Here is a 21,607-nt window from a genome sequence, read left to right as displayed (position 1 = left end):
CAAGTTATTTTATTCATATTATTTTATTTTTATGTGGGACAACTAGTGTTCGTTATTGTATTTTAGTTTTTTTATTATTATGTGATTTATAATTATAATTCTTTATTCTTTTGACAAGGTAAATAATCATTCATTTATAATTTTAGTTTTTTTTCATTTACTGTTTTAGTTTTTTTTTTTTTTATTCACAAAAATTTGGCATTTTTTATTCACAAAATCTGCAACTTTAATTTTTTTTTTATTCCTTAGTTTCATGAAAAACATGTACTATCATAGGTATTAATAGGGATTTTATTTAAATAAATAAAAAATTACATTAATTATCAAAATAAATAATTTTAAAAATACTTACCGTTTTGCGTTTTCCAGTCATATCTCGTTTACACTGTAAAGAGATGACATTTCATGTATCTTGTTTACAGTGTAAACGAGATATGACGCATATTCTATCTCGTTTACGGTGTAAACGAGATAAACATGTATTTCGTTTACACTGTAAATGAGATACATGAAATACTCATGTCGTTTATACTGTAAACGAGATACAATGAGTTGTGTCCCACCAACTATAAAAAGATGTGTAACCTTTGATATTCTTCACAAACTTTTCGTATCATATTTCTCACAAATACAAGGCATGGCCACTAATAATCCTTATATAGTTGTGCTTGTGTATCCCAATTGCTGCATGTTTAACGGAAACAACGGGGTCACATTTGAGTGCGAGGATCCGATATTGTTTCGCACTTAATGTGTGAATACGTTGTCGGATTTGAAGAGTTTGATACTGAGCAAGCTCGGAGATACAGTGGCGAGAGAAATCGGAAGGTGGCTAACGAACGGATTTTTTGTTAGTAAAGAAATTCACAAAAGTAATCACGTTGTAAGTATAGTTTCTAAACCAACAATAATCCTTTCGTACAAAAACTTGTTTGTCACTAAAGCAAACCAAATAAAAATAATAACCGAATTATTCAAACCTCGGGTCGTCTCTCAAGGAATTGCAAGGAGGTGTAATTTATTATTGGTTATGGGATTGTATCTTTTTGGATTTTTAAATAAGGAACAAGAAAAGTAAATTGCAAGAAAGTAAATTAATAATTAAGAAAACTCTTGGTAAGGTATGAGAATTAGACGTCCTATCCTAGTTATCCTTATCAATTGTGATGAGAATTGTTCATTGCTCCCACTTAGTTAACCCTTACTAAATAAAGGATAGTCAAGTGGACTAATCAATTTGATTCTTCAACTCCTAGTCAACTCCTAAGGAAAAACTAGCTTTAGAGGGATCCAAATCAACCAGCAACTTACAATTATCAATCAACAAAGGAGTTTGATAACTCAAGCGTCTCCAATTACTCAACCAAAGCTAAGAATGTAAAAAACTAAATTAAAATCATAAATATGAAATACCTCAAATTGCATTAAATAAAGAAATCAAATCTAACATGGAGTTCATGAACCAGATTGGGAAAATAAATAAACTAGAATGCTAGAATAAATAAAAGTAGAAGAGAAACTAAATTTAAGGAACATTGAACCTGGAATTGAGAAGAAGTAATCCTAAAACTAAGAGAAATCCTAAAACCTAGAGAGAGGAGAGAGCCTCTCTCTCTAGCAACTACATCTAAAACCTAAATTGTGAATAATGAATAGTGTGTATATGTTGTCCTTGTGTTTCCCCCATTCTTCAGCTCTTATTCTGTGTTTTTCGGGCTTGAAACTGGGCCAAAGGGAGCCCAGAAATCGCCCCCAGCGCTTTCTGCAACTTTCTGCACGTGGCGCATGTCACGCGTACGCGTAGGTCACGCGTGCACGTCATTTGGCGAAATTCCTTTTCACGCGTACGCGTCAGTCACGCATACGCGTCGCTCGTCTTCTATGCTAGGCATGCGTACGCGTCGCCCATGCGTGAGCGTCATTTGGCAAAATTCCTTTTCACGCGTACGCGTCGCCCATGCGTGCGCGTCGCTGCCAGTTTCTCAAATACTTCATTTTTCGCGTTCCTTCCACTTTTGCATGTTTCCTTTCCATCCTCTAAGCCATTCTTTCCCTCTAAAGCCTGAAAGTACTCAACACACAGATCACGGCATCGAATGGTAATAAAGGATAATTAAAATTGACAGTTTAAAGGCCCAGGAAACATGTTTTCAATCATAGCACAGAATTAGGAAGGAAAATGTAAAACCATGCAAATTATGTGAATAAGTGAACAAATAATTGATAAAAACCACTCAAATCAGCACAATATAAACCATAAAATAGTGGTTTATCAGTGGCGTATAGGTTACTGGCCCCCATGGGTAATGGAGTCTTTCGATTTCGACTATTCCGACTTCAAGGGGACGAGCCTGTGCGAGTGATGTTCAATATACATGGGAGGATCATGGTGGAGCAAGTAATAGAGCTGTCTGCAGAGGTGGGGCACAGTGATGGTGGTCCTTCTGTACACTCAACCTATGTGTAGGACGACCGACCTCTCGCACCACCGCTCATTCATGTCACCGTTCCAGTGGATGAGGCGGAGGGTGTGGAGGAGTCAGATGAGGATTACGTGCCGGACAGTGGTGATAGCGAATCGTCCGATGGTGAGGATGAGAATGAGTGTGTTCCGGAGACATCCGTTCCGACTGCTCCCCGCCATGTCCTGCCTCCCCCTCTTCCGATACCGGCGCTTTTGGCAGTTCCGTCTCACTATCACAGTCTGGATTTGGACGCCATGCACGAGAGGACTCCGTTTCTTGACACGGGTGAAGAGGATTACAACCTAGACGACAGTGTAGAGTTTCGGGTCGGACACAAGTTTAGAAGCAAAGAGGCAATGCTTCAAGGTGTGAAGAACTACAATATTCGGAGGAGTGCAGAGTACCGAGTGATAGAATCAGACCGGTTAAAGTACCATGTGCAGTGTCGTCAAGCTGATAATGGGTGTCAATGGAGCCTCCATGTGGCTCTTCGACAGAACCTTAGATACTGGTAATATTAAGTTTATGTGTGCCTTTCAATACTTCATTATGATATACTTAGTAGGTGTACAAAGTGCCTAAAGGAATCCTGTGTTGTTGTCTTCAGGGAGGTTCGGAGGGTTGGTGGAGTGCATAGTTATCTAGCACCCACCATGTCTCAAGACCATCGTCAGCTAGACAGCAGTCTGATATGTCGGGTCATCTTGCCGTTGATTCAATCCAACCCCTTTGTCAGCATTCGGTTTTGCAAGGTGCGGTCCAAGCGAGCTATCACTTCAAACCGTCCTACAGAAAGGTGTGGATGGCCAAGCAGAAGGCAATTGCACAAATCTATAGGGATTGGGAGGAGTCGTACAATAAGGTTCCCAAGTTGCTTCAGGCACTGCAGAGCTGTTTTCCTAGTAACCACCATAAGTGCACCAGGTTGTTGGACTTGTCTGTCAGCATATACCCTCCGATCAGTAACATAATGTAGCATCGCGCATACTGTCGGAGGGTCTCAGGATCGTCGGTGGGGGGCATCTGTCGTACACGATCACGCAACCAGACCAACTTCAGCGTGAACGACTCCTTCCTCTGCTCCGCCTGCTGTGCCGCCACCGGTGGCCTGGCACCAAGCAGCTGCTCCACCATCGCCCACGTCTCAGTGCCGTACCACCAACCGAAGTCACGAAGGCACCCCCAACGAGGTTCCCGTGTGCACGCAGGCCGATGTGGTACACCACGTCCTGCAGGGTGATAGTGACCTCACCCCACGAAAGATGAAACGTGTGCATCTCCGAACGCCATCGCTCCACGAGTGTCGAGTGCCAATATCAGGGAATTGTCAAATGTGAAGTCCCTGAGTGGCACCGTGTTGCCGAATCTGGCCTCAACCAGATATGGGACGATAGCATCTGGTGGAGGAAGGGTATGGCTGACTCGTCGGGGCAATAGAAGGCGAGGCCTCTGCGGAATGAAAAATAAATTTTTAATGTATACATACATAATAATACATATTACTCAGTGTTTGTCACTACGAGACTATCCTAGCAATGTCCACATACTTACTTTAACTAAACATAACAACGCAACTAACCTCAAAGTCGGCCGCCCCAGTGTAATGTGAAGTCTCGTTTAGTCTGTTAATGTCACCGTTGTTGCCCGCTTGGCGTGCCATCACCGTCTCTGACTCAGATATGGAAGGAAAAGGTTAAAACATCGGAGAAAGAGTTTGACTAGGTCAAAGTGAGGTCCAGCAAATGTGTGTAAACGACTTATACTTGTAGGCGACTCTCAGCCTTATCTCGTTTACAGTGTAAAACAAGATATGACTGGAAAACGCAAAACAGTAAATATTTTTAAATTTATCTATTTCGGTAATTAATGCAATTTTTTTATTTATTTAAATAAAAAATCCGTATTAGTAGAAGTTGATATTCAACATTACATTAACATTTTTAAAATGTTGTGATTATTTTGTTTGTGTTTTTTTATTATTTTATATATATTCATAACACATCTAAAATAAGAAGACAACACATAAAATACTTTTAGTATGCATCTAAAATTTATTTAAATCTGTGTTTATATTTTTTACATAAATAAATTTTAAACACATCCAAAATAATAAGATAACATATAAAATACTTTTAGTACACATCCGAAATTCATCGAATTTATGCTTATATTTTCTTAACATAAATATTTTTTTTAAGACAAATAATAACAAAAAATTGATTCTCTTTTGCTGCTTTGATTTTGAGAACAGCTCAATATATATAGCACTTCTTCTACAATAAAGTCCATGAACCAGATTGTTAAACAAGTTTTTTAAACCATGCATATAAAACTAATAAATAGAAATCTCTGTATACTCAAAGGAAAAGAGAACTTTGTTTGTCATAAAGCAAACGTGATCGTCACTACTATTAGGCTAATGTTCAATCATATTGTTGTATACATTAATGAACACATCTAAAATTACAAAATTGTATACTAAATAATTTCTTAACACATTCGAAACTCATCCAAAAATAATTGTGTTTATTATTCTTGTTAATTAGAATAAAAAAACACATATACGCGTCTTAAAACCAAAAAAATAATTTTGATTGTATTATTTTAATTTTAATTTTATTAGAGTTTAATTTTGGTTTGTTATTTTTATTTTGTTTTGTTTAAATTTAAATTTAAATATTTTAACTTTAAGAAAATATAATTTTAAATTTTAAATATATAAGAAAAGATTTGAAATATAATATCTAAAAATAATTATTACAATAAATAATAATATTAACGCGCTTGAACCGTTACTGCACGTTCTTCTTCCTCTTCCTCCTCTTCTTCTTCTTTTCTTTCGTTTCTTGCTTTCTCTTTCTCCTTCTTCAACCGTTACTGCACAATTTCACTGCACCTTCTTCTTCTTCTTGCTGCACATTCTTCTTCCTCTTCCTCTTCCTCTTCTTCTCCTTCTTCATTTACGTGCTTTTCTCTCTGTTTTCTTTCTTTATTATTTTCGATTTCCATTATTTTTTTATATCAAGCTCTGAAATCGTTTTTGAAGAAGAAGAAGCAGCAGAAGATGAGGAGGAGAAAGAGAAAGAGTTCTGAATTATGCATAAGGTGTACTTCAACGAATTTTGGGTGTATTTCTTAAATCCTTTGGGTGTAGTTTTGTAATCCTTTGAGTGTATTTCTGTAATCCTTTGGGTGTATTTCTATAATCGTTGTACTTCAACGAATTTTGGGTGTATTTCTATAATCGTTTGGGTAAATTCCTGTAACAGTTTGGGTGTATTTCTGTAACCTTTTGGGTGTATTTCTGTCATTGTTTGGTTGTATTTCTGTAATCGTTTTGGTGTATTTCTGAAGTTCCATTATCTTCAAAACGATTTCAAAGTTTGAATTCAGAAACCATGAAAATCGAAAAAAAAACGAAGCAAGAATACCAATAATAAACGCAAGTAAAACAACTAATAAAAAGGCAAAGAGAATAACGAAGAAATACATGGAGGAGGAAGAAGAGGAAGAGGAAGAGGAGTCGTTCATAATACACGGTGAGTGTAGCGCTTTGTAAACTGAATAACGCATTAAAAGACCCGTATGTGTAGCAACTTGTAAAACTTGTAAGTCAAACAGACTTGTATGTGTAGTAGGCCTCTTTTATTAATGGAATAGGTCATTCTAAAGACAGTCATTTTTGTCCGATTTTACCTAGGCTTATACTTATTTGTTATTTGTTTTTAAATTATTTTTGTCAATGATATAATTTTTGGAATATTACTTTAGTAGTTATCGAATATTTAATTATAAGTATGAATATAGTTTTATTATATTATATATGAAATACAATTTAATTATCAAATTCATTCAAATTTTTATATTGGCGATTGATTAAAAGTTTTATATGGATAATTGATCAATAACTGAAACAATTTTTTCATCAATGAAACAAAGATTGAAAAAAAATATGGAATGAAGGCTTCATTTGAATCTAAATACCAAAGATTTAAAAACATGACATATATAATATCTCACAATTTTAAAGATCAAATTTTGATGAGATTTTTCAGAAATAATATTAAAAAAAGTAAGACTTTTTTATCATTAATCACACCATGGCAAGTTAATATGCCAACTTTACACACCATTAACAGAAATCACACCAGACATTAATACGAGTCACGATTGAATATTTGGAGATCCTATTGAGTAAATTAAAATTTGGAGGTTCAATTTCAAGCCAAGGTGAAATTTCATGGTAAAATTGAGTCTTAACTCGAATGTCGTACTTAAATTGGCTGTTATCCTCCAAACTAATGTAACAATGGCAAAAATGTCTACTCTATAATTTGCCAAGAACGTTAATCGTGAATTGAGCCAAGGGTAGTTGTCACTTGTCAAGCCCAATACATAAACTAGCAAAGCACACTTGTGTAGAGCTTACATAAGATTACATAACATAGTTCTCATAAGAAATATACAAGAACCAAAGAAAAAAAGTCACATTAAGAACCAGCTCCCAAACTTCCAATATTTAGACCCGCTAATATTTCCTTTCACCATAGATTGACCTTTAAACCACCGGGAATCAGGCTGGTAGATTCAGCTTATCATTGCAGAAAAGCTGCTCAAAATAATGGCATCATTTCTTTGATGACCGGAAACCACCAAACCCCATCATGGCCGCAACATCAGGATCAATTTCCGGTTCTTCCACTGCCTTCTCTTTCTGAATTCAAAATAAAACACTACCTGATTACTAGTTGGATGAAAACTTTTTTTTACTCCTAAAAAGATGGTTACCATTATTACCGGTCAAAATAAAGAACATTAAGAGAAAAGAAGAAAAATCAGGGTTGATAGAAAGGAGGTGGAACAATGATACAAAATAAGCAACTACAGACTCCTGACCTTTTCCTTCTTCTTTTCACGACGTAATCGTTTTCTTTCTTCCTCTTCTTGCTGCTGTTTTAGAACCCTTTCGTCAAGATCTACAAAAGGTAGAGGCAACGTTAAAGAAATGAGTCAATGACCATCATACATGGAAGATAAGTTAAAGGTCTATAGTTCCAGGCGAAGGTAAAGACAACAAGAATAGTAGATAGATTTGACTTTGAAACTTGTAAGGTTCTGATTAATGGGGTAAAATCCAATGCATTACCTTGCTCGGTGAATGTGCCAAGATCTTTACGTTTCTTAAGAACCTCAAATCGTTCCTGAACCTGTTTCCCACCAAAAAATTTACTACTGCCCCCAAAGATACTAAAATATGTACTGAAACCAAATGACAGACAGAAAAGATTGTCTATCTTTAGAGGTTACCTGTTGGAGAGAGGCTCGTTCAACTCGCATAGACATGCCCAAAGCTCTTTGATCTAAGAGACAAACATAAGAATAAAATGAGCAAAGTGAAGGCTAACTGAAAACTGCATCAACTAATGGAAGGAACCATATATAAATGGCCACGTACGTTTCTTTCCATTAATATGATCCAAGTAGTTCGCTGAGTCCTTTACCACACACTCACAAACAGAGCAGTAATATCCAGCCTGATAAGCAAGTCATCATATCAAAATCAGTTACATACACAAGATCGCCCATAGCAAATATTGAAACAAAGCTGAGAGTTTTCTTAATATTTATATCGTGGTAAAAGTATACCTGCTGACTCAGTGGTGCAACCGGCGTAACAACCTGCAACATTGCATTTTATCAATAAAGTTGAGGCGTTAGATAGATGCATATAAAAGTTTAGTCGTTCAGAAATGCTAGAACAATGACATGGGTGTCCATAGTTGCTTACTTGAGTCTTGCCTAGGCGGGACTCGAGGTCGACTTCATAATCTCTATGTTTTAGGGGTTTCCTCTGCACTGGAGGACCTTTAGCTGCATCAATATGACAAAGGTGATGTCAACTTGATATAATATCACTTGAAAATTTCTCCAACTTAACAAAATAATTAACCCAAGAACATTGAAAATATTTTGAAGCTAATGCAAATAGAGGCATATGAAGTAAGTGGCACACCTTTAGATTTAGATCGACCCTCCTCCTCCTGTTCAAATTTGACATAAAATACAACACAATATTATGAATTATTAAAAAAAAGCCAGAAATTATTGGAAATTCGGAAATAGAACACTAACGTTTAAGTAAAAAGAAATTACCTGCCTCTCACGCTCCCGAGCTCGTTCCAAATACTCTTCTCGATCGAATTTTCTTCTGAAGGTGTTGTCAACCCCAGCCACCTGATCCCAACACAAAATTCAACACTTGATGTTGGTTTTGAAAGTAAAAGATGGCGATATTCGAAGGGGATAAAGTTCCGATAAAAATATTGTTAGAATTACATTGTTGCTGGTGTTAGACATGGATGCAATAATTCCAACAGCTTCTGAATCCGAAACTGAAACTACTGTCTGCTAATAAGGGCAGAAACAAAGGGAAGATGACAGATGGATGATTTGAATCAGCAAACCCTAGCAAAGCTTCGAAGATGAAATCTGACCTGGATACAAAAGGAATGAACGGGAAGAATGTTCGAATTAAGGTTGCTGATTAATTTTTCTCTCTTTCTATTTCAAAATTGAGTAACTCTTATATTTTGAATTAGGAATCTGGTTTGAGAATAATAATAATAATAATAATAATAATAATAATAATAATAATAATAATCAAGGTTCTGAAAACCGAACCGGTCATCGAACCGTTCTAGTTATTGGTTCACTGATTTATAGGTTCAACCGATTCGACCGTGATTGAACCAAGAAAACCGTTTTATAATAAAATAATAAATAAAATATAAATAAACACATTAAAACATGATTATAATCTAATATAATCCTTAAAATATCATCCAAATTAAAAATACTACATAAATCAGAATGTTATGATCTCATTCAAATTACAAACTCAAGTCAAATAACAAAAACAACCAATCAAACATAACATGCCAACATCCAACTGATCCAAGTTTGTCATCAATCATCAAAATCCACCATAACAATACAATCTAATAACTAATCAACTTATCAATGCCAAATCAGCAAGCAACCCTAAGCCCAACAACTAATCAATTATCAAGGTTTCAACAATAAACTATAACAATTAATCATGCTTCAAGCAACCAGCTTCAACAATTAATCATTTAATAATGCTTCAAGCAATCAGCACCAAAAAATTAATCATTTAATCATGCTTCAAACAATCAGTTTAAGCAATCAGCACTAAACAATCAGTTTAAACAATTAATCACTTAACAGTTAATTTAATAATGCTTTAAGCAATAAGCACTAAAGAATTAATCAACAACCAGTACTAAAAAATTAATCATTTAATGAAGAACTCTAACTAATGAAGAACTCTAACTAATGCATCTGAACAAATCAAGGCTTATGTAGAAATCATGACAGACCATCACTGTCATGCTATTCCTTTGATAGCCATTTGGAATCAACACTAAACAGTCGGTTTAGACAATTAATCACTTAATAGTTAATAATGCTTTAAGCAATCGGCACTAAAGAATTAATCAACAACCAGCACCAAAGAATTAATTAGCAACCAGCACCAAAAAATTAATCATTTAATGAAGAACTCTAACTAATGCATCTGAACAAATCAAGGCTTATGTAGACATCATGACAGACCAACACTGTTATGCTATTCCTTTGATAGCCATTTGGAATCAGCACTAAACAATCAGTTTAAACAATTAATCACTTAATAGTTAATAATGCTTTAAGCAATCAGCACTAAAGAATTAATCAACAACCAGCACCAAAGAATTAATCATTTAATGAAGACTGGAGGTGTGGTAACTGAGAGCGAGAGGTGAGAGTGGAGGGCTGGAGGGTGGAGGCTCGAGAGTGTTGTCTGGGTGAAGAACTGAAGAGTGAAGACTGAAGGCTAGGGTTCTTCTGGGGGCGAAACGCAGCGTTTTGGGCAAATAACTATTAAGGTTTAATTTCGGTTCTTGAATTTGGCGGTTTTCCTTCCTGCTCGAACCGTATTTGTTAACGGTTCCTGGTTTGACCGGTTCGATCGGCCAGTTCAAACCGATTTTCAGAACATTGATAATAATCAAGGTTAAAAAACCGAACCGTCATCAAACTACTTTAGTTATTGATTCATTAATTTAATTGATTAAACCGTATTTCAATCCAAATAACTATTTTATAATAAAATATATAAATAAATACAAGAAAATATAATTATAATTTAATATATATTTTAAAATATCATCCAAATTAAAAATACTAAATTAACCAAAATATTATTAATTTATCTAAATATAAACTCACAAATCAAATAAAAAATTATAATAAGTGCTTACTTAATTGATACTATCATTTATAACTAAAAAATATATAAAAATATGAGTTAATATTCAATTTCATCCCTAAATTTGCACGCAATCCTCAATTTAGTCCTTGAAATTTCAATTGCCTCTCTTTAGTTCCCAAACTTTACAAACGTGGCTCACATTAGCCTATGGATAATTTTCGACACAAAAATATTAATGAAGTGCTAACATGGACAACCAAATACCATGCAACCAAATACCATGCTATAACTTGTAAAACGACGCAAGATTACTTGTTTCAATAAATACCACTTACGATGTTTTTGGGCTATTTAAGAGCCAAAGCAAAAATGACATAGTAACATCCCGTTATCCACGTTAGTGTTTTGTTAACATTGTACATCCAAAAATGGTCCCAAGGACTAACATGAGTCACATTCACAAAGTTTAAAAACTAAATAAAGGCAATTGAAACTTGAAGACTAAATTAAAACTCACATGCAAGTTAAGAGACCAAAATGTGTATTATCTCTAAAATTATCAATCAAAATATACAAGGGAGGCATGAATTGAACAAGGATAAGAACAATTATAAGACAGAAACAATTAACAACTTATAACAAATTATAATAAAACAAGAACATGAGCATGAAGATGAACTGAAAATCTCAAAATCACAATAACAAGAACTAAAACACAGCACAACACAAGACCAATAGGAACGATTAAAACTCATGAATAAAATGAAAAATATATGAGAATCACCATTGCCGAAAACAATAACTTGATACGTGTATGTTCAAAGAATCAAAGGCTAAGCTTCCATACACATAGGAAAGTGAAGACCCCCCAAACCAAGGAACCTTCAATCGCTCTTAAAACAAAATTCACAATCCCCTCAAGTTGAAGCAGCAAGCAACTTGAAAAGGGAAGCACCAAAAACCAACTTCCAAGTTCCAAGAAAAAAACATTCAGATCACCAATCCCAACCAGAAGTAAAACCAAATCTCAAAAACAAAAGAGATATAACAGAGTGATGATCGAAGAAAAAAACCCCCAAAAATCACCTTTCAATTGGGCTGGAACTCGAACACAGAAGAGGGAGAGGGAGAATAGATGAGGCCCGGAACTCAAACAGACGAGAGAGAGGGAGCACAGATGAGGAACTCAAACTAGAAGACACAGGCGACGGGACTGAAACAGAGGACAGTTGGAGCGCGGCGGAAGTGGAATAGAACCGACACGGCTGAGATGATTCGACGAGTTGCGACGGCGCTGGAGCAGTGGGGACGGCGACGACGACACAACTTGAAGAAGAGAGAAAAGATGGGGGCTAGGGCTATCTGGGTCTGGGAGTCAGTATCGCGTGAGGAGGGATTGAGGGAATTTGGGTTTTTTTTTTTTTCCATAAGATGGTAAAACGATGTCATTTAGGGGTATTAGGCAAAAACCGAACAATTACCGGTTCGGTCGACCTTCCGGTTTTTGCCCGGAAACAGGCGGCTACGCATATCAACCAAACCGATGTACTCACCGATTCTCGGTTCGACCAGTTCGAACCGACTTTCAAAACAATGATAATAAATAAATTAATAATAACAACTTACTGTACTGATGCACGGAGGAGGGCAAAGTGGCAAACGGAGAAGCAGATGGAGTGGCGTCGGACTGGGAGAGTGGCGATGGAGAATTTCTGGGCCGTTGGCGATCAACACGTGCGGGACTGCTGGGGTGACGGTGGAAGAGGGGTGGAGTCTTTTTTTCTTCTAGACCTTGGGTTTCTCTTTTTAATTATTGGGTTAATGGGCTCGGCAAGTGGCAAGTGGGCTCAGGTGTATTAAAAGGAAGAAAGGAAAGTAGGTTAATGGACTGGGTAAGTGGCAAGTAGGATGCTGTTCCAAAAAAAATAAACTACTAAAAATCGCATCCGAGTTTTGGAGGGTGAAGTCTCACGTGCAATGTTATTTTCATGTAAAACTTAAAGTTCAGAACCGTTCATATGAGTTTTTACCTTTTCTGAAACACACAAAAATAACATTCGCTCCAAAGTTTTTATGAATTAAAATAGATTCGATCTCTTTTCTGATAGAATTAAATTTGTGAAGAGCAAAAACTCTATGTTAAATAAACAAAACTTGAATTAAGAAGAGAAAAAAGTAAACATCTGTTTTGTCGATTTTTAGCAAATCAATGATAGTTCGATCCTAATGATCTAACATTGAAATAGACTGAAATCGAAAGAAATTTGCAAAGTTCAAAAGATGTAAAATAAGCTTTTGAAAGACAAATTGACTGAAATCGAAAGAAATTTGCAAAATATTTAAATAAAGCAATAAAAATACCTTCGATTGAATCAAAGGACTTTTAACATGGAAATTAAAGATGTTGAAATGTAAATTTAACAAAGAAACAAAAGGTTGCGTGAAAGATAAATTGAACAGGAAAAGTAAAGTTTGATGAATTTATAAATTAAAAAGATAAAGACATGGAAGGAACCCTATAGAAATCGAACTCAAATACAGACTCAGAAATTCGTTGGGATATGAGTGTGCTTAAGTGTATTTTTGAAGAAAATATCCAACCCTAATTCTTTAATACTTTCTAATATTTATAGCCCTCTTCCGTAACCGATCATTAATGACATGATTCCTCTCTCGTGTGCAAAAGTTTGGGTAACTGTTCCCACTCTTTTGTCCAAACGTGTGCCAGTTACTGAAAATCCTTAACTCGAAAAAACCTTCGATCTTCTTCATTTGAGTAACTGCTCGATTTATTATGTTCATCAAAACCGTGCCAAACAGTTTTCCACTCGATGCCTTCATGTGCATCCCTTTTTATCTCTACTTCCTTTTAGAAACTTTATTAATATTTGGAATCAGCTCAACTTTCAAATATAATTATTTTTTCACTAACAAATTGTCCCTAGGATGAATGTGTTTGTTTTCAAAGTCACTCCTCAGAAGACGAAACACTTAATCCTAATTCAGTCTTTAACCATGGTTTAATGGGAATTACCTTAATTGGCCATAATTGCCATTTACTTTCTCCATCAATTTTGACCCGTTTGACACGTCTCCCACGATTCACAGTCTTTCTCTCCACTATTTCACCTTCTTCGCAAAGTTACCTCTTTTCTCTTTGAATCCCTCCTGTAACAACGGTTAAGAAGTAAACCCCTATTTAAATTAAACTTCACACCATTGTTTTTCCTTTCTTGAATCTTTGCTCCTTGAAACCTTGCATTCTGTTTCATTTCACAACTGCCATTTTCTATTCTCACTTACCTCCTTGTTCATCAATGACTACTTCATCTTCTCACGCTGCTGCACAAGATAAGGGCAAAAGTCCAATGACACAACAATCAACTCCTCCATCTTTGCACATTGAACTAAATCAATGATGAGATCATTGGGGACCCGCAACTTCAAATCGATGATCCCAAAATCTTTATCCCCTTTACCATCAGTGACGAAATTCACTGTTTCATCGGTCCCATTGACAATTTAGAAAGGGCGAACAGACGGCTTCACTTTTTTTCAAGTGCCCAAGGAGAAGATTTACTGATTAATCAAGACCTTGACATCTCTTTCTTCACCAACCTTCAAAAGGCCTTTAGAAACAACCCTAAAGTTACCCCCCCGATGAACTGATTTTATGGCCTGACACAGACGTCTTACACCAGAAAAAAACATTGCCTGGGCTGCTCTGGGAATCCAAGATCTCCTTCGACTTTCAGCTTTTGCCTCCTCGACACGTCCTTGGATGATTGGTGCTGTGACTCATTTCTAGAATAGAATGACCAACAATTTTCACCTTCCTTGAGGGATGATTGGTATGTCCCTTCTTGATGTGGTTGCTATCACAGGGATTCCAATAAGCTCCCCTGAATTTACCTCTGATATGATACCTGAGCAGCAATACAAAATTGGTTCTATGACTTCTTACAGTGAATTTATTGCCCACCATATGGGTGAAGACAATGAACCTGTAACGGACGATGAACATATGGCATTTTTATTTTATTGGCTAAATGCCATAGTCTTCTGTTCTCGAAGTGTTCCAATGCAAAAGCTTTTCTATCCCCTTGCTGCTCTTTTACATGAAGGGAAAAACTTCAACTTGTCTAAGTTACTTCTGGGACACATTTTTGAAGAACTTGGCCAACTTGTTAATTGCCATTGAAAAAATTTTCTGATTAGCACATGTGGCCCTCTTTGGCTTCTTCAACTCTAACTGAATGCCGTTTTCGAAAAATTCATGATAAAATCTGGAGATGGGGCATCTGATAAGCAACACATTGAGGGCTTTCAAATGGCTACTTTCAAGCCACACTTCCCAGAAGCTCAATCCAAAATCTTCTTGCTACCTCTCTAGACTCAGATGATGATGATGAAGCTAACCCAACTTCACAATTGATTCGAAGAGGAAGACAGCCCATTCTGGTAAACCTTTTTTTTAATATATTAAGTCTATCGAATATGCTCAATGATTCGATTCTATATGCTTATTTCAGCCTGAGACCACTGCTCAATCAACTTCTTTCTCTCTTGCCCCTGATCAATCCGTACAACAAAATCAGCCAAGGCCAAAACCACAAAAATCCCATTCATCGGTCCAAACCATTGCATCTGCTGAACCCATTCGGGTAGTTTCCCCAATTTTGACTGAAACACAAGTGGTTGATTTATCAGAGGAACAACATTCACCATCTCAGACTGCAAACATCGAACACTCTCTTTCACCAGTTCAAGCTGGGGCTTCTACTGGATCCCAAGTGGCTCCTGACTCTGACTCTCTTTCTCGAGTTTCAGAATCTAATTCCGATTCACCTTCTCGAGTACCAGAAACCATTGTTCTTGAATCCGATTCACCTACCCGAATTCCAGAAACTGTCCCTTCACCACAAAAATCTTTCAGTCCATCCAGGGATGCTGGACTTTCAACTCCTCATGACTTGGAACCACCTTCTGGAACTCTTGGGATGTTCTCCCAACCAAATGACAATGTTCTAATTGGTTTGGTTAATATCTTGAACCCACTTGTTCAAGAAGACAAGGTGCCCATTTCCACTCCAACACCTACAGGTCCTTCAACATCCGGTCTCCCTCTTGAACTAAATGAAAGTGCTCGCAACCAATTGATCGCTCTTCTTAGACTCCTATCACATTCTCCCCTTGAATGGACCAATCCATCAGGCTTGAAACCAATTCTTTCTGATATTCTAAGTTCTTCTCTTGAGCTTCAAGTTCCAGCTCAGCATTCTGCCATATTCAAGAAGTTCATAAAGATCGCCAATGACTATGTTGCTGCCCAGAATAAGTTACAAGAGTTTAAGGAGAAAGTGACCATAATCACCTCTGAAACAGAAGGATATAATGCAGCTCTTCAACCAATGAAAGATTCTTGCGAAGAATTTAGTCTAAGAATCTCTCAAGCCTTTACTGCTCAAGCCTATTATGTCAGAGAAGAAGAAGAACTCGAAGCAGAATTAATTCAGATCAACCAAAGGCTTGCCATGGTTCGAAAGAGAAAAGCTAATATAGATCTACCTCTGGCCACTGCTCAACGCAAGTAGCAGCAACCTTTCAAGGAGATATATACAATTGAGGCCAAACAAGAGGAGTGCACGAGGCAATTCGAAAAAATTCAACAGGAAGAATATGAACAGACCGAAATACTCTCAGCCCTGGACAGTGAGAGAATTCAACTGTATTCTGACTTGGCCAAGCTCCTAGCACCTTTTATTTCTCCGCCTTAGGATATCAACATTTGTAATGACATCCTTTTATCTCCAGACTTATGCATTTTAATTTTGATTTAATAAACAATGGTATTGCTTCAAGTACTTTCCATTTACCGATTTGACTACATTTCCAGATTCGATATCTTTGATTCGATATGCATTTCCGGAATATAATTAGATTATTTGAAAAGACCCTTCCCAAATATGGGACCATTTGCCAAGAACCCTTTATTTCTTTTTCATTGGCAAAATAACTTTCAAAACCAACTCTCCTATACTGAAATATTTTTCTTTTATTTGACGATTATAACTACGAGCAATACTTTCTTTTTGCCGAATTATATTTTCAAGCGCCAATATACGTTCTGAGTCTAAATCATTTAACTCATAAAACATTGCGTTCCAATAATCGTCAACAGGCAAATCATCTTGCTTTAATACTCTCAAAGTATTAAGATTGATTTCCAATGGTAACACGGCATCATGTCCGTATGCTCATTTATAAGGAGAAGTACCTGTTGACCCCCTTGGTGAATTTCGATAATTCCACAACACTTGACTCAAAGTCTCATGCCAAGTTCGAGGTCTACTTCCGATATGCTTTTTTATCAAATTGATCAAAATTTTATTTGCCGCATCAACTTGCCCATTGGCCTCTGCATAATAAGGGGTTGAAGTAACCATATTAATGTTTCTTGAAGCTGCAAAATTTTTTATTCACTGACCACTAAACATATTTCCTTGGTCAATACTCAATGTTTGAGGAATTCGAAATCGATGGATTATATGTTCTTCAATAAAATCTATTATTTCGTTTTGCCCATCCTCTATTAAAGAAACTGCTTCGACCCACTTCGCAAAATAATCTATTGCTACCAGAATAAATTTATGATATTTCGATGAAGGAAGGTGTATCAATCCAATTAAGTCCAGAGCCCAACCTCTAAATGGCCATGGCTTAATGATCGAATGCAACTCAGATGCTGGGATCTGTTGTATTGCCCCATGTCGTTGACATTCTTGACATGCTTTTGCATAATCGATACAGTCTTTGATCATGGAGGGCCAATAGACATGATTTCGACATATTACCCGTTTCATTTTAATCCCAGCCTAATGGGCACCACAAATTCCTTCATGAACTTCTCCTAAAGCAGTGTTTTATCTACTTGACTCAAACATCTCAAAATGCTCCCGTCGATTCCTTTCTTATACAACTCATCAGCCATCAAGACAAAATTCATTGCTCGTAATTTTGTCTTTCTATCGAATTGAGTACTAGGATTCCTCAAATACTTGGCAATGGGTTTCCTCCAATCATCGTCTTCCCATTCATCCATACACAAATCCTCTCTTTCATCCACAGGCACTAATATTTGATGGATATTTGCGAACTTTCTTAGTGTTTCTGGGCCTATTCTATATCTTGAAGCTATTTAGGCCAACTCATTAGCAATTTTATTCTGGATCCTTGGGATATGGACCAATGAAACTTTTCGAAAGGCTGTTAACCACTCCCAAGCCGTTGCTAAATATTTTTGCAACTTCTCATTGTTACATTTGAACTCTTTCGATAATTGTTTCAATACCAATTGGGAATCCCCTAAGATCTGGACTTCCAAAGTCCCTTTTCCAATCAAAATTTCAAGGCCTAAAATTAAAGCTTCATATTCTGCCATATTATTTGAGCAAGGATATTTTAACTCGAACAGAAATTCCGATGGAATTTCTTCTGGTGAAATAATGAAAATTCCTACTCATGCACCATCTTGGTGCTTCGATCTATCGAAATATAACTTCCAGTAATCAACTTTAATGTCAAGCACATTTGCCCCCTGGTCATTCAGATTGTTCGAATTATCAACTAAAAAATCTGCAATGACCTGACCTTTCACAACCTTTGCTGGAATGTATTGTAAATCGAACTCTGTCAAAGCTAACATCCACTTCCCCAAACGACTTCGCAACATTGGAGAACTCAACATATATTTGACAATATCAGTTTGTGCAAAAATTTTCACAGGCTTAGCTACCATGTAACATTTTAATTTCATGCACGCATAGTATAAAGACAAACATAATCTTTCTATTAGAAAATACCTTGTCTCGATATCGGTCGACACTCAACTAAGGTAATAAATAGTTCGTTCATGTCCATTCTCATCATCTTGGGCTAACATACACCCAATTGTATTTGAAGATGTAGCAATGTACAATTTCAAGGGCACATGTGGGCAAACATTCGCCATTCTCGGAGCTTTGGACAAATAAGCCTTTATTGATTCGAAAGCCTGTTGATGCTCGTTCGTCCATTCGAACTGGGGAATCATTCTTTAGTTTTACTAAAGGTGCAAGCACTCAATTTCGGTCAGAAAGATTCGATATGAACCTTCGAAGGTAATTCGCTTTCCCAAGCAACGACTGCACTTCTTTTTTCGACTTAGGAGAAGACAATGATAAAATTGCATCAGCCTTATTTTTATCAATTGCAATCCCTTTTTTATGAACAACAAAACCCAAGAAGTTCCCTACCGATATTCCAAATGCGCATTTCAAAGGATTCATTTTTAATCATTTCCTTTGCATAGTAATGAACGCCTTTCTCAAATGATCAATGTGCTTATTCACCGAATTTGACTTGACTATGACATCATCAATATATACCTTCATAAGTTTCCTAATATACTTATGGAATATGGCATTCATTGCCCGTTGGTAAATTGCACCAGCATTTTTCAAACTGAATGGCATAACCACCCATTCATAAGTGCCTAAAGCCCCGGGGCAACGAAAAGAAATTTTGGATACATCATCTTCTGCGATGAAGATTTAGTTATATCCTAAATAACTATCCATAAAACTTAAAATTTCATTCCCTGCTGCAGAATCGATCAACATGTCTGCTATGGGCATAAAATATTCATCCTTCGGAGTGGCAATATTCAGATCTCTAAAATCAATACACACCCTTAATTTCTCATTCTTCTTCATTACAGGAACAATATTCGAAACCCATTCAACATAGCATGCAGTTCGAATAAACTTTGCTTTAATTAACCGTTCTATTTCTTCCTTAATCTTTTGATTAATTTCTGGAGCATAATGCCGAGGGATTTGCTTCACAGGTCGAGCATTCGGATTTAATACTAATTGATGTTCTACAAAAGAACGATCGAGACCAGGCATCTCATGATAATCCCAAGCAAAATAATCTTTAAACTCATGTAAAAGATGGAACAATTCAATTCGAATAGGATCTGCAAGACCCTTACAAATGTAGGTAATTCGAACATCATTAGCAGATCCCAAATTAATTTCCTCTAGAGGATCTTAGGATTCAAAACCCTTTGCATGGTCATCATCTTTTACTGAATACTTTTCAAAATCCAAAGGTTCTAAATCATAGATGCAATCAAAAGAGAAATCAACAGATTTATTAGGAATAGAATGAACTTGATCATTTGCTGGACTAATAATAGCTTCATTTTTAATACAATGAACTTCTGCTATTTTATCAGTAGTTTGACTGATAACATCATTCGAATTACAAAAAGAAAAAGAACTTAAATCATGACTAAATTCGATTAAAGACATCAAATTTTTCCTATGAAAAGAAGAAGAAATTATGTTCCTAGGTGATTCAACTTCATCAGAAGAATCATTTTTATTTTCTACTGAAAGGAAATTACTTATATATTTATTTAAAGTTACCAGGTAATCCGAGACATCTTGTACATGTTCCATCGAGCAACATCTCGAATTCCTCCTAAGACGAACAGTCCCAACCAGTTAGGGGTACAGTAAGGTGTGGATGATGCAATTTCACCGTCAAACCTTCTGAAGACAAATAGCAGCCCTCACAGTTGAAAGAATTTAACACCCTGTCAACATTTAAAGGCTTCAGTTTTGGAATACAGATTCGAATGAGTCTTAACAATTTCAGGCTTTCCATTTTTCATCCAAAGGAGGACACTCTGATGCATAGTAGATGGTACAGCTCCAACCCTGTGAATCCAGTCCCGGCCTAATAAGGCATTATAGCTTGCTTTCGAAGGCACCACCACGAAAATAGTGTTTCGATCAGAAGATCCTACCTGCACCCCCAAGGTAACCAGACCTTTAGCAGGAGTAGAAGGACCACTAAAGTCTGTTACGGCAGTATTGGTGGGAACCAAATCATCAGGATGTTTGCCAACCTTCATCAGCATCCTCTCCGGCAAAAGGCTTATTGCTGCTCCGCCATTAATTAAAACTTTGTTTACCTTAATCCCACTCATAGTTGTAGTGATATGAAGTGGGTGGAGATGGGACTTTTATTTCTCAGAGTGCCTCAAAAAATATCCCGGTTCATCCTCATATTGAATGAACAAAAATGCCTATTCATCATCCATATCATAATCATCTTTAGGGTTACCTTCATATTCACCCAAATACTCAGTTGGGATAATGGAAATAGTCCCAACCATCTCATCATCTCCTTCTTCGAAATACTCTTCATTTAAGTCTGCATCTTTTTCTTTGTCAACAACTAAAGTATTAACCATTGACTTACCGTTATTCAACTTTGCAGGGGACAGAATATCCTTTGGATAAGTTTTTCCATCAAATGGAAAGACTATTCGAGAATGCACCGAAGGCGTTGCCCCCTTTGCCTTTATTAGTTTGAGGCTTATTCGTTTGCTGTTGATTCCTTCTTCCTCTACCTCTTGGGTATCCTCTAGCTCGGCCACGATAGTAGGGATACTGTCCTCGAGGGGGTCCTTGATGTCCCCACTGTGGGTTTTGCCTATATTGAGCATCTCAATTCTGGAATTCTTGACAATTCTGAATCCATTGAACTCCTATAGCCTGAGAACGGCTTATTGCTGCAATAGCATTTTGCTGAGGAGCCTTGGAGCTTTGTCCTTTTACTCGTTGAATTGGTTGCTTCCGACGAGTGTGATCCTCTCTATGAGCGAGTTCTTTCTTCATTATTTCTTTCTCAAATATTTTTGCGCCTTCAGCGTCAAACACAACATTGCATCGAGGACACAGAGATACGTCCCGATCATTAAGCTTTTGCTGCATTAAAAAATCCAACAAACCGTCTCCCACACGAGGGTATACAG

At 36.6% G+C, this 21,607-nt stretch overlaps 2 protein-coding genes across 3 annotated transcripts; both read right to left on the bottom strand.

The window, feature by feature from the left end:
- Positions 1–6,683: 6,683 nt before the first annotated feature.
- On the bottom strand, positions 6,684–12,484 carry LOC112743644 (uncharacterized). 2 transcript variants are annotated; one of them, XM_029292157.2, is made up of 11 exons: positions 12,364–12,484; positions 8,802–8,959; positions 8,619–8,699; positions 8,479–8,506; positions 8,254–8,336; positions 8,112–8,144; positions 7,921–7,999; positions 7,773–7,825; positions 7,612–7,672; positions 7,362–7,441; positions 6,684–7,179 (listed from the first exon to the last, which is right to left on the bottom strand). In XM_029292157.2, the coding sequence occupies exons 2-11, from the start codon at positions 8,820–8,822 to the stop codon at positions 7,093–7,095; spliced, it is 606 nt and encodes a 201-aa protein (XP_029147990.1). In that variant the 5' UTR covers positions 8,823–8,959; positions 12,364–12,484; the 3' UTR covers positions 6,684–7,092. The 2 variants fall into 2 exon arrangements, with proteins under 2 accessions (XP_029147990.1, XP_025648713.1); XM_025792928.3 differs by lacking the exon at positions 12,364–12,484 and adding an exon at positions 11,824–12,170.
- A 6,844-nt stretch (positions 12,485–19,328) lies between these two features.
- LOC140178655 (uncharacterized) lies at positions 19,329–20,776 on the bottom strand. The gene is made up of 4 exons (XM_072215865.1): positions 20,415–20,776; positions 20,211–20,336; positions 19,844–20,025; positions 19,329–19,756 (listed from the first exon to the last, which is right to left on the bottom strand). Exons 1-4 carry the CDS (start codon positions 20,774–20,776, stop codon positions 19,329–19,331), a joined length of 1,098 nt encoding a protein of 365 aa, XP_072071966.1.
- Between the last annotated feature and the right edge of the window lie 831 nt (positions 20,777–21,607).

The sequence above is a fragment of the Arachis hypogaea genome, chromosome 14 (genome assembly GCF_003086295.3).
Source record: "Arachis hypogaea cultivar Tifrunner chromosome 14, arahy.Tifrunner.gnm2.J5K5, whole genome shotgun sequence".
NCBI lineage: Eukaryota > Viridiplantae > Streptophyta > Magnoliopsida > Fabales > Fabaceae > Arachis > Arachis hypogaea.
This window is presented reverse-complemented; position numbering and strand designations above follow the sequence as displayed.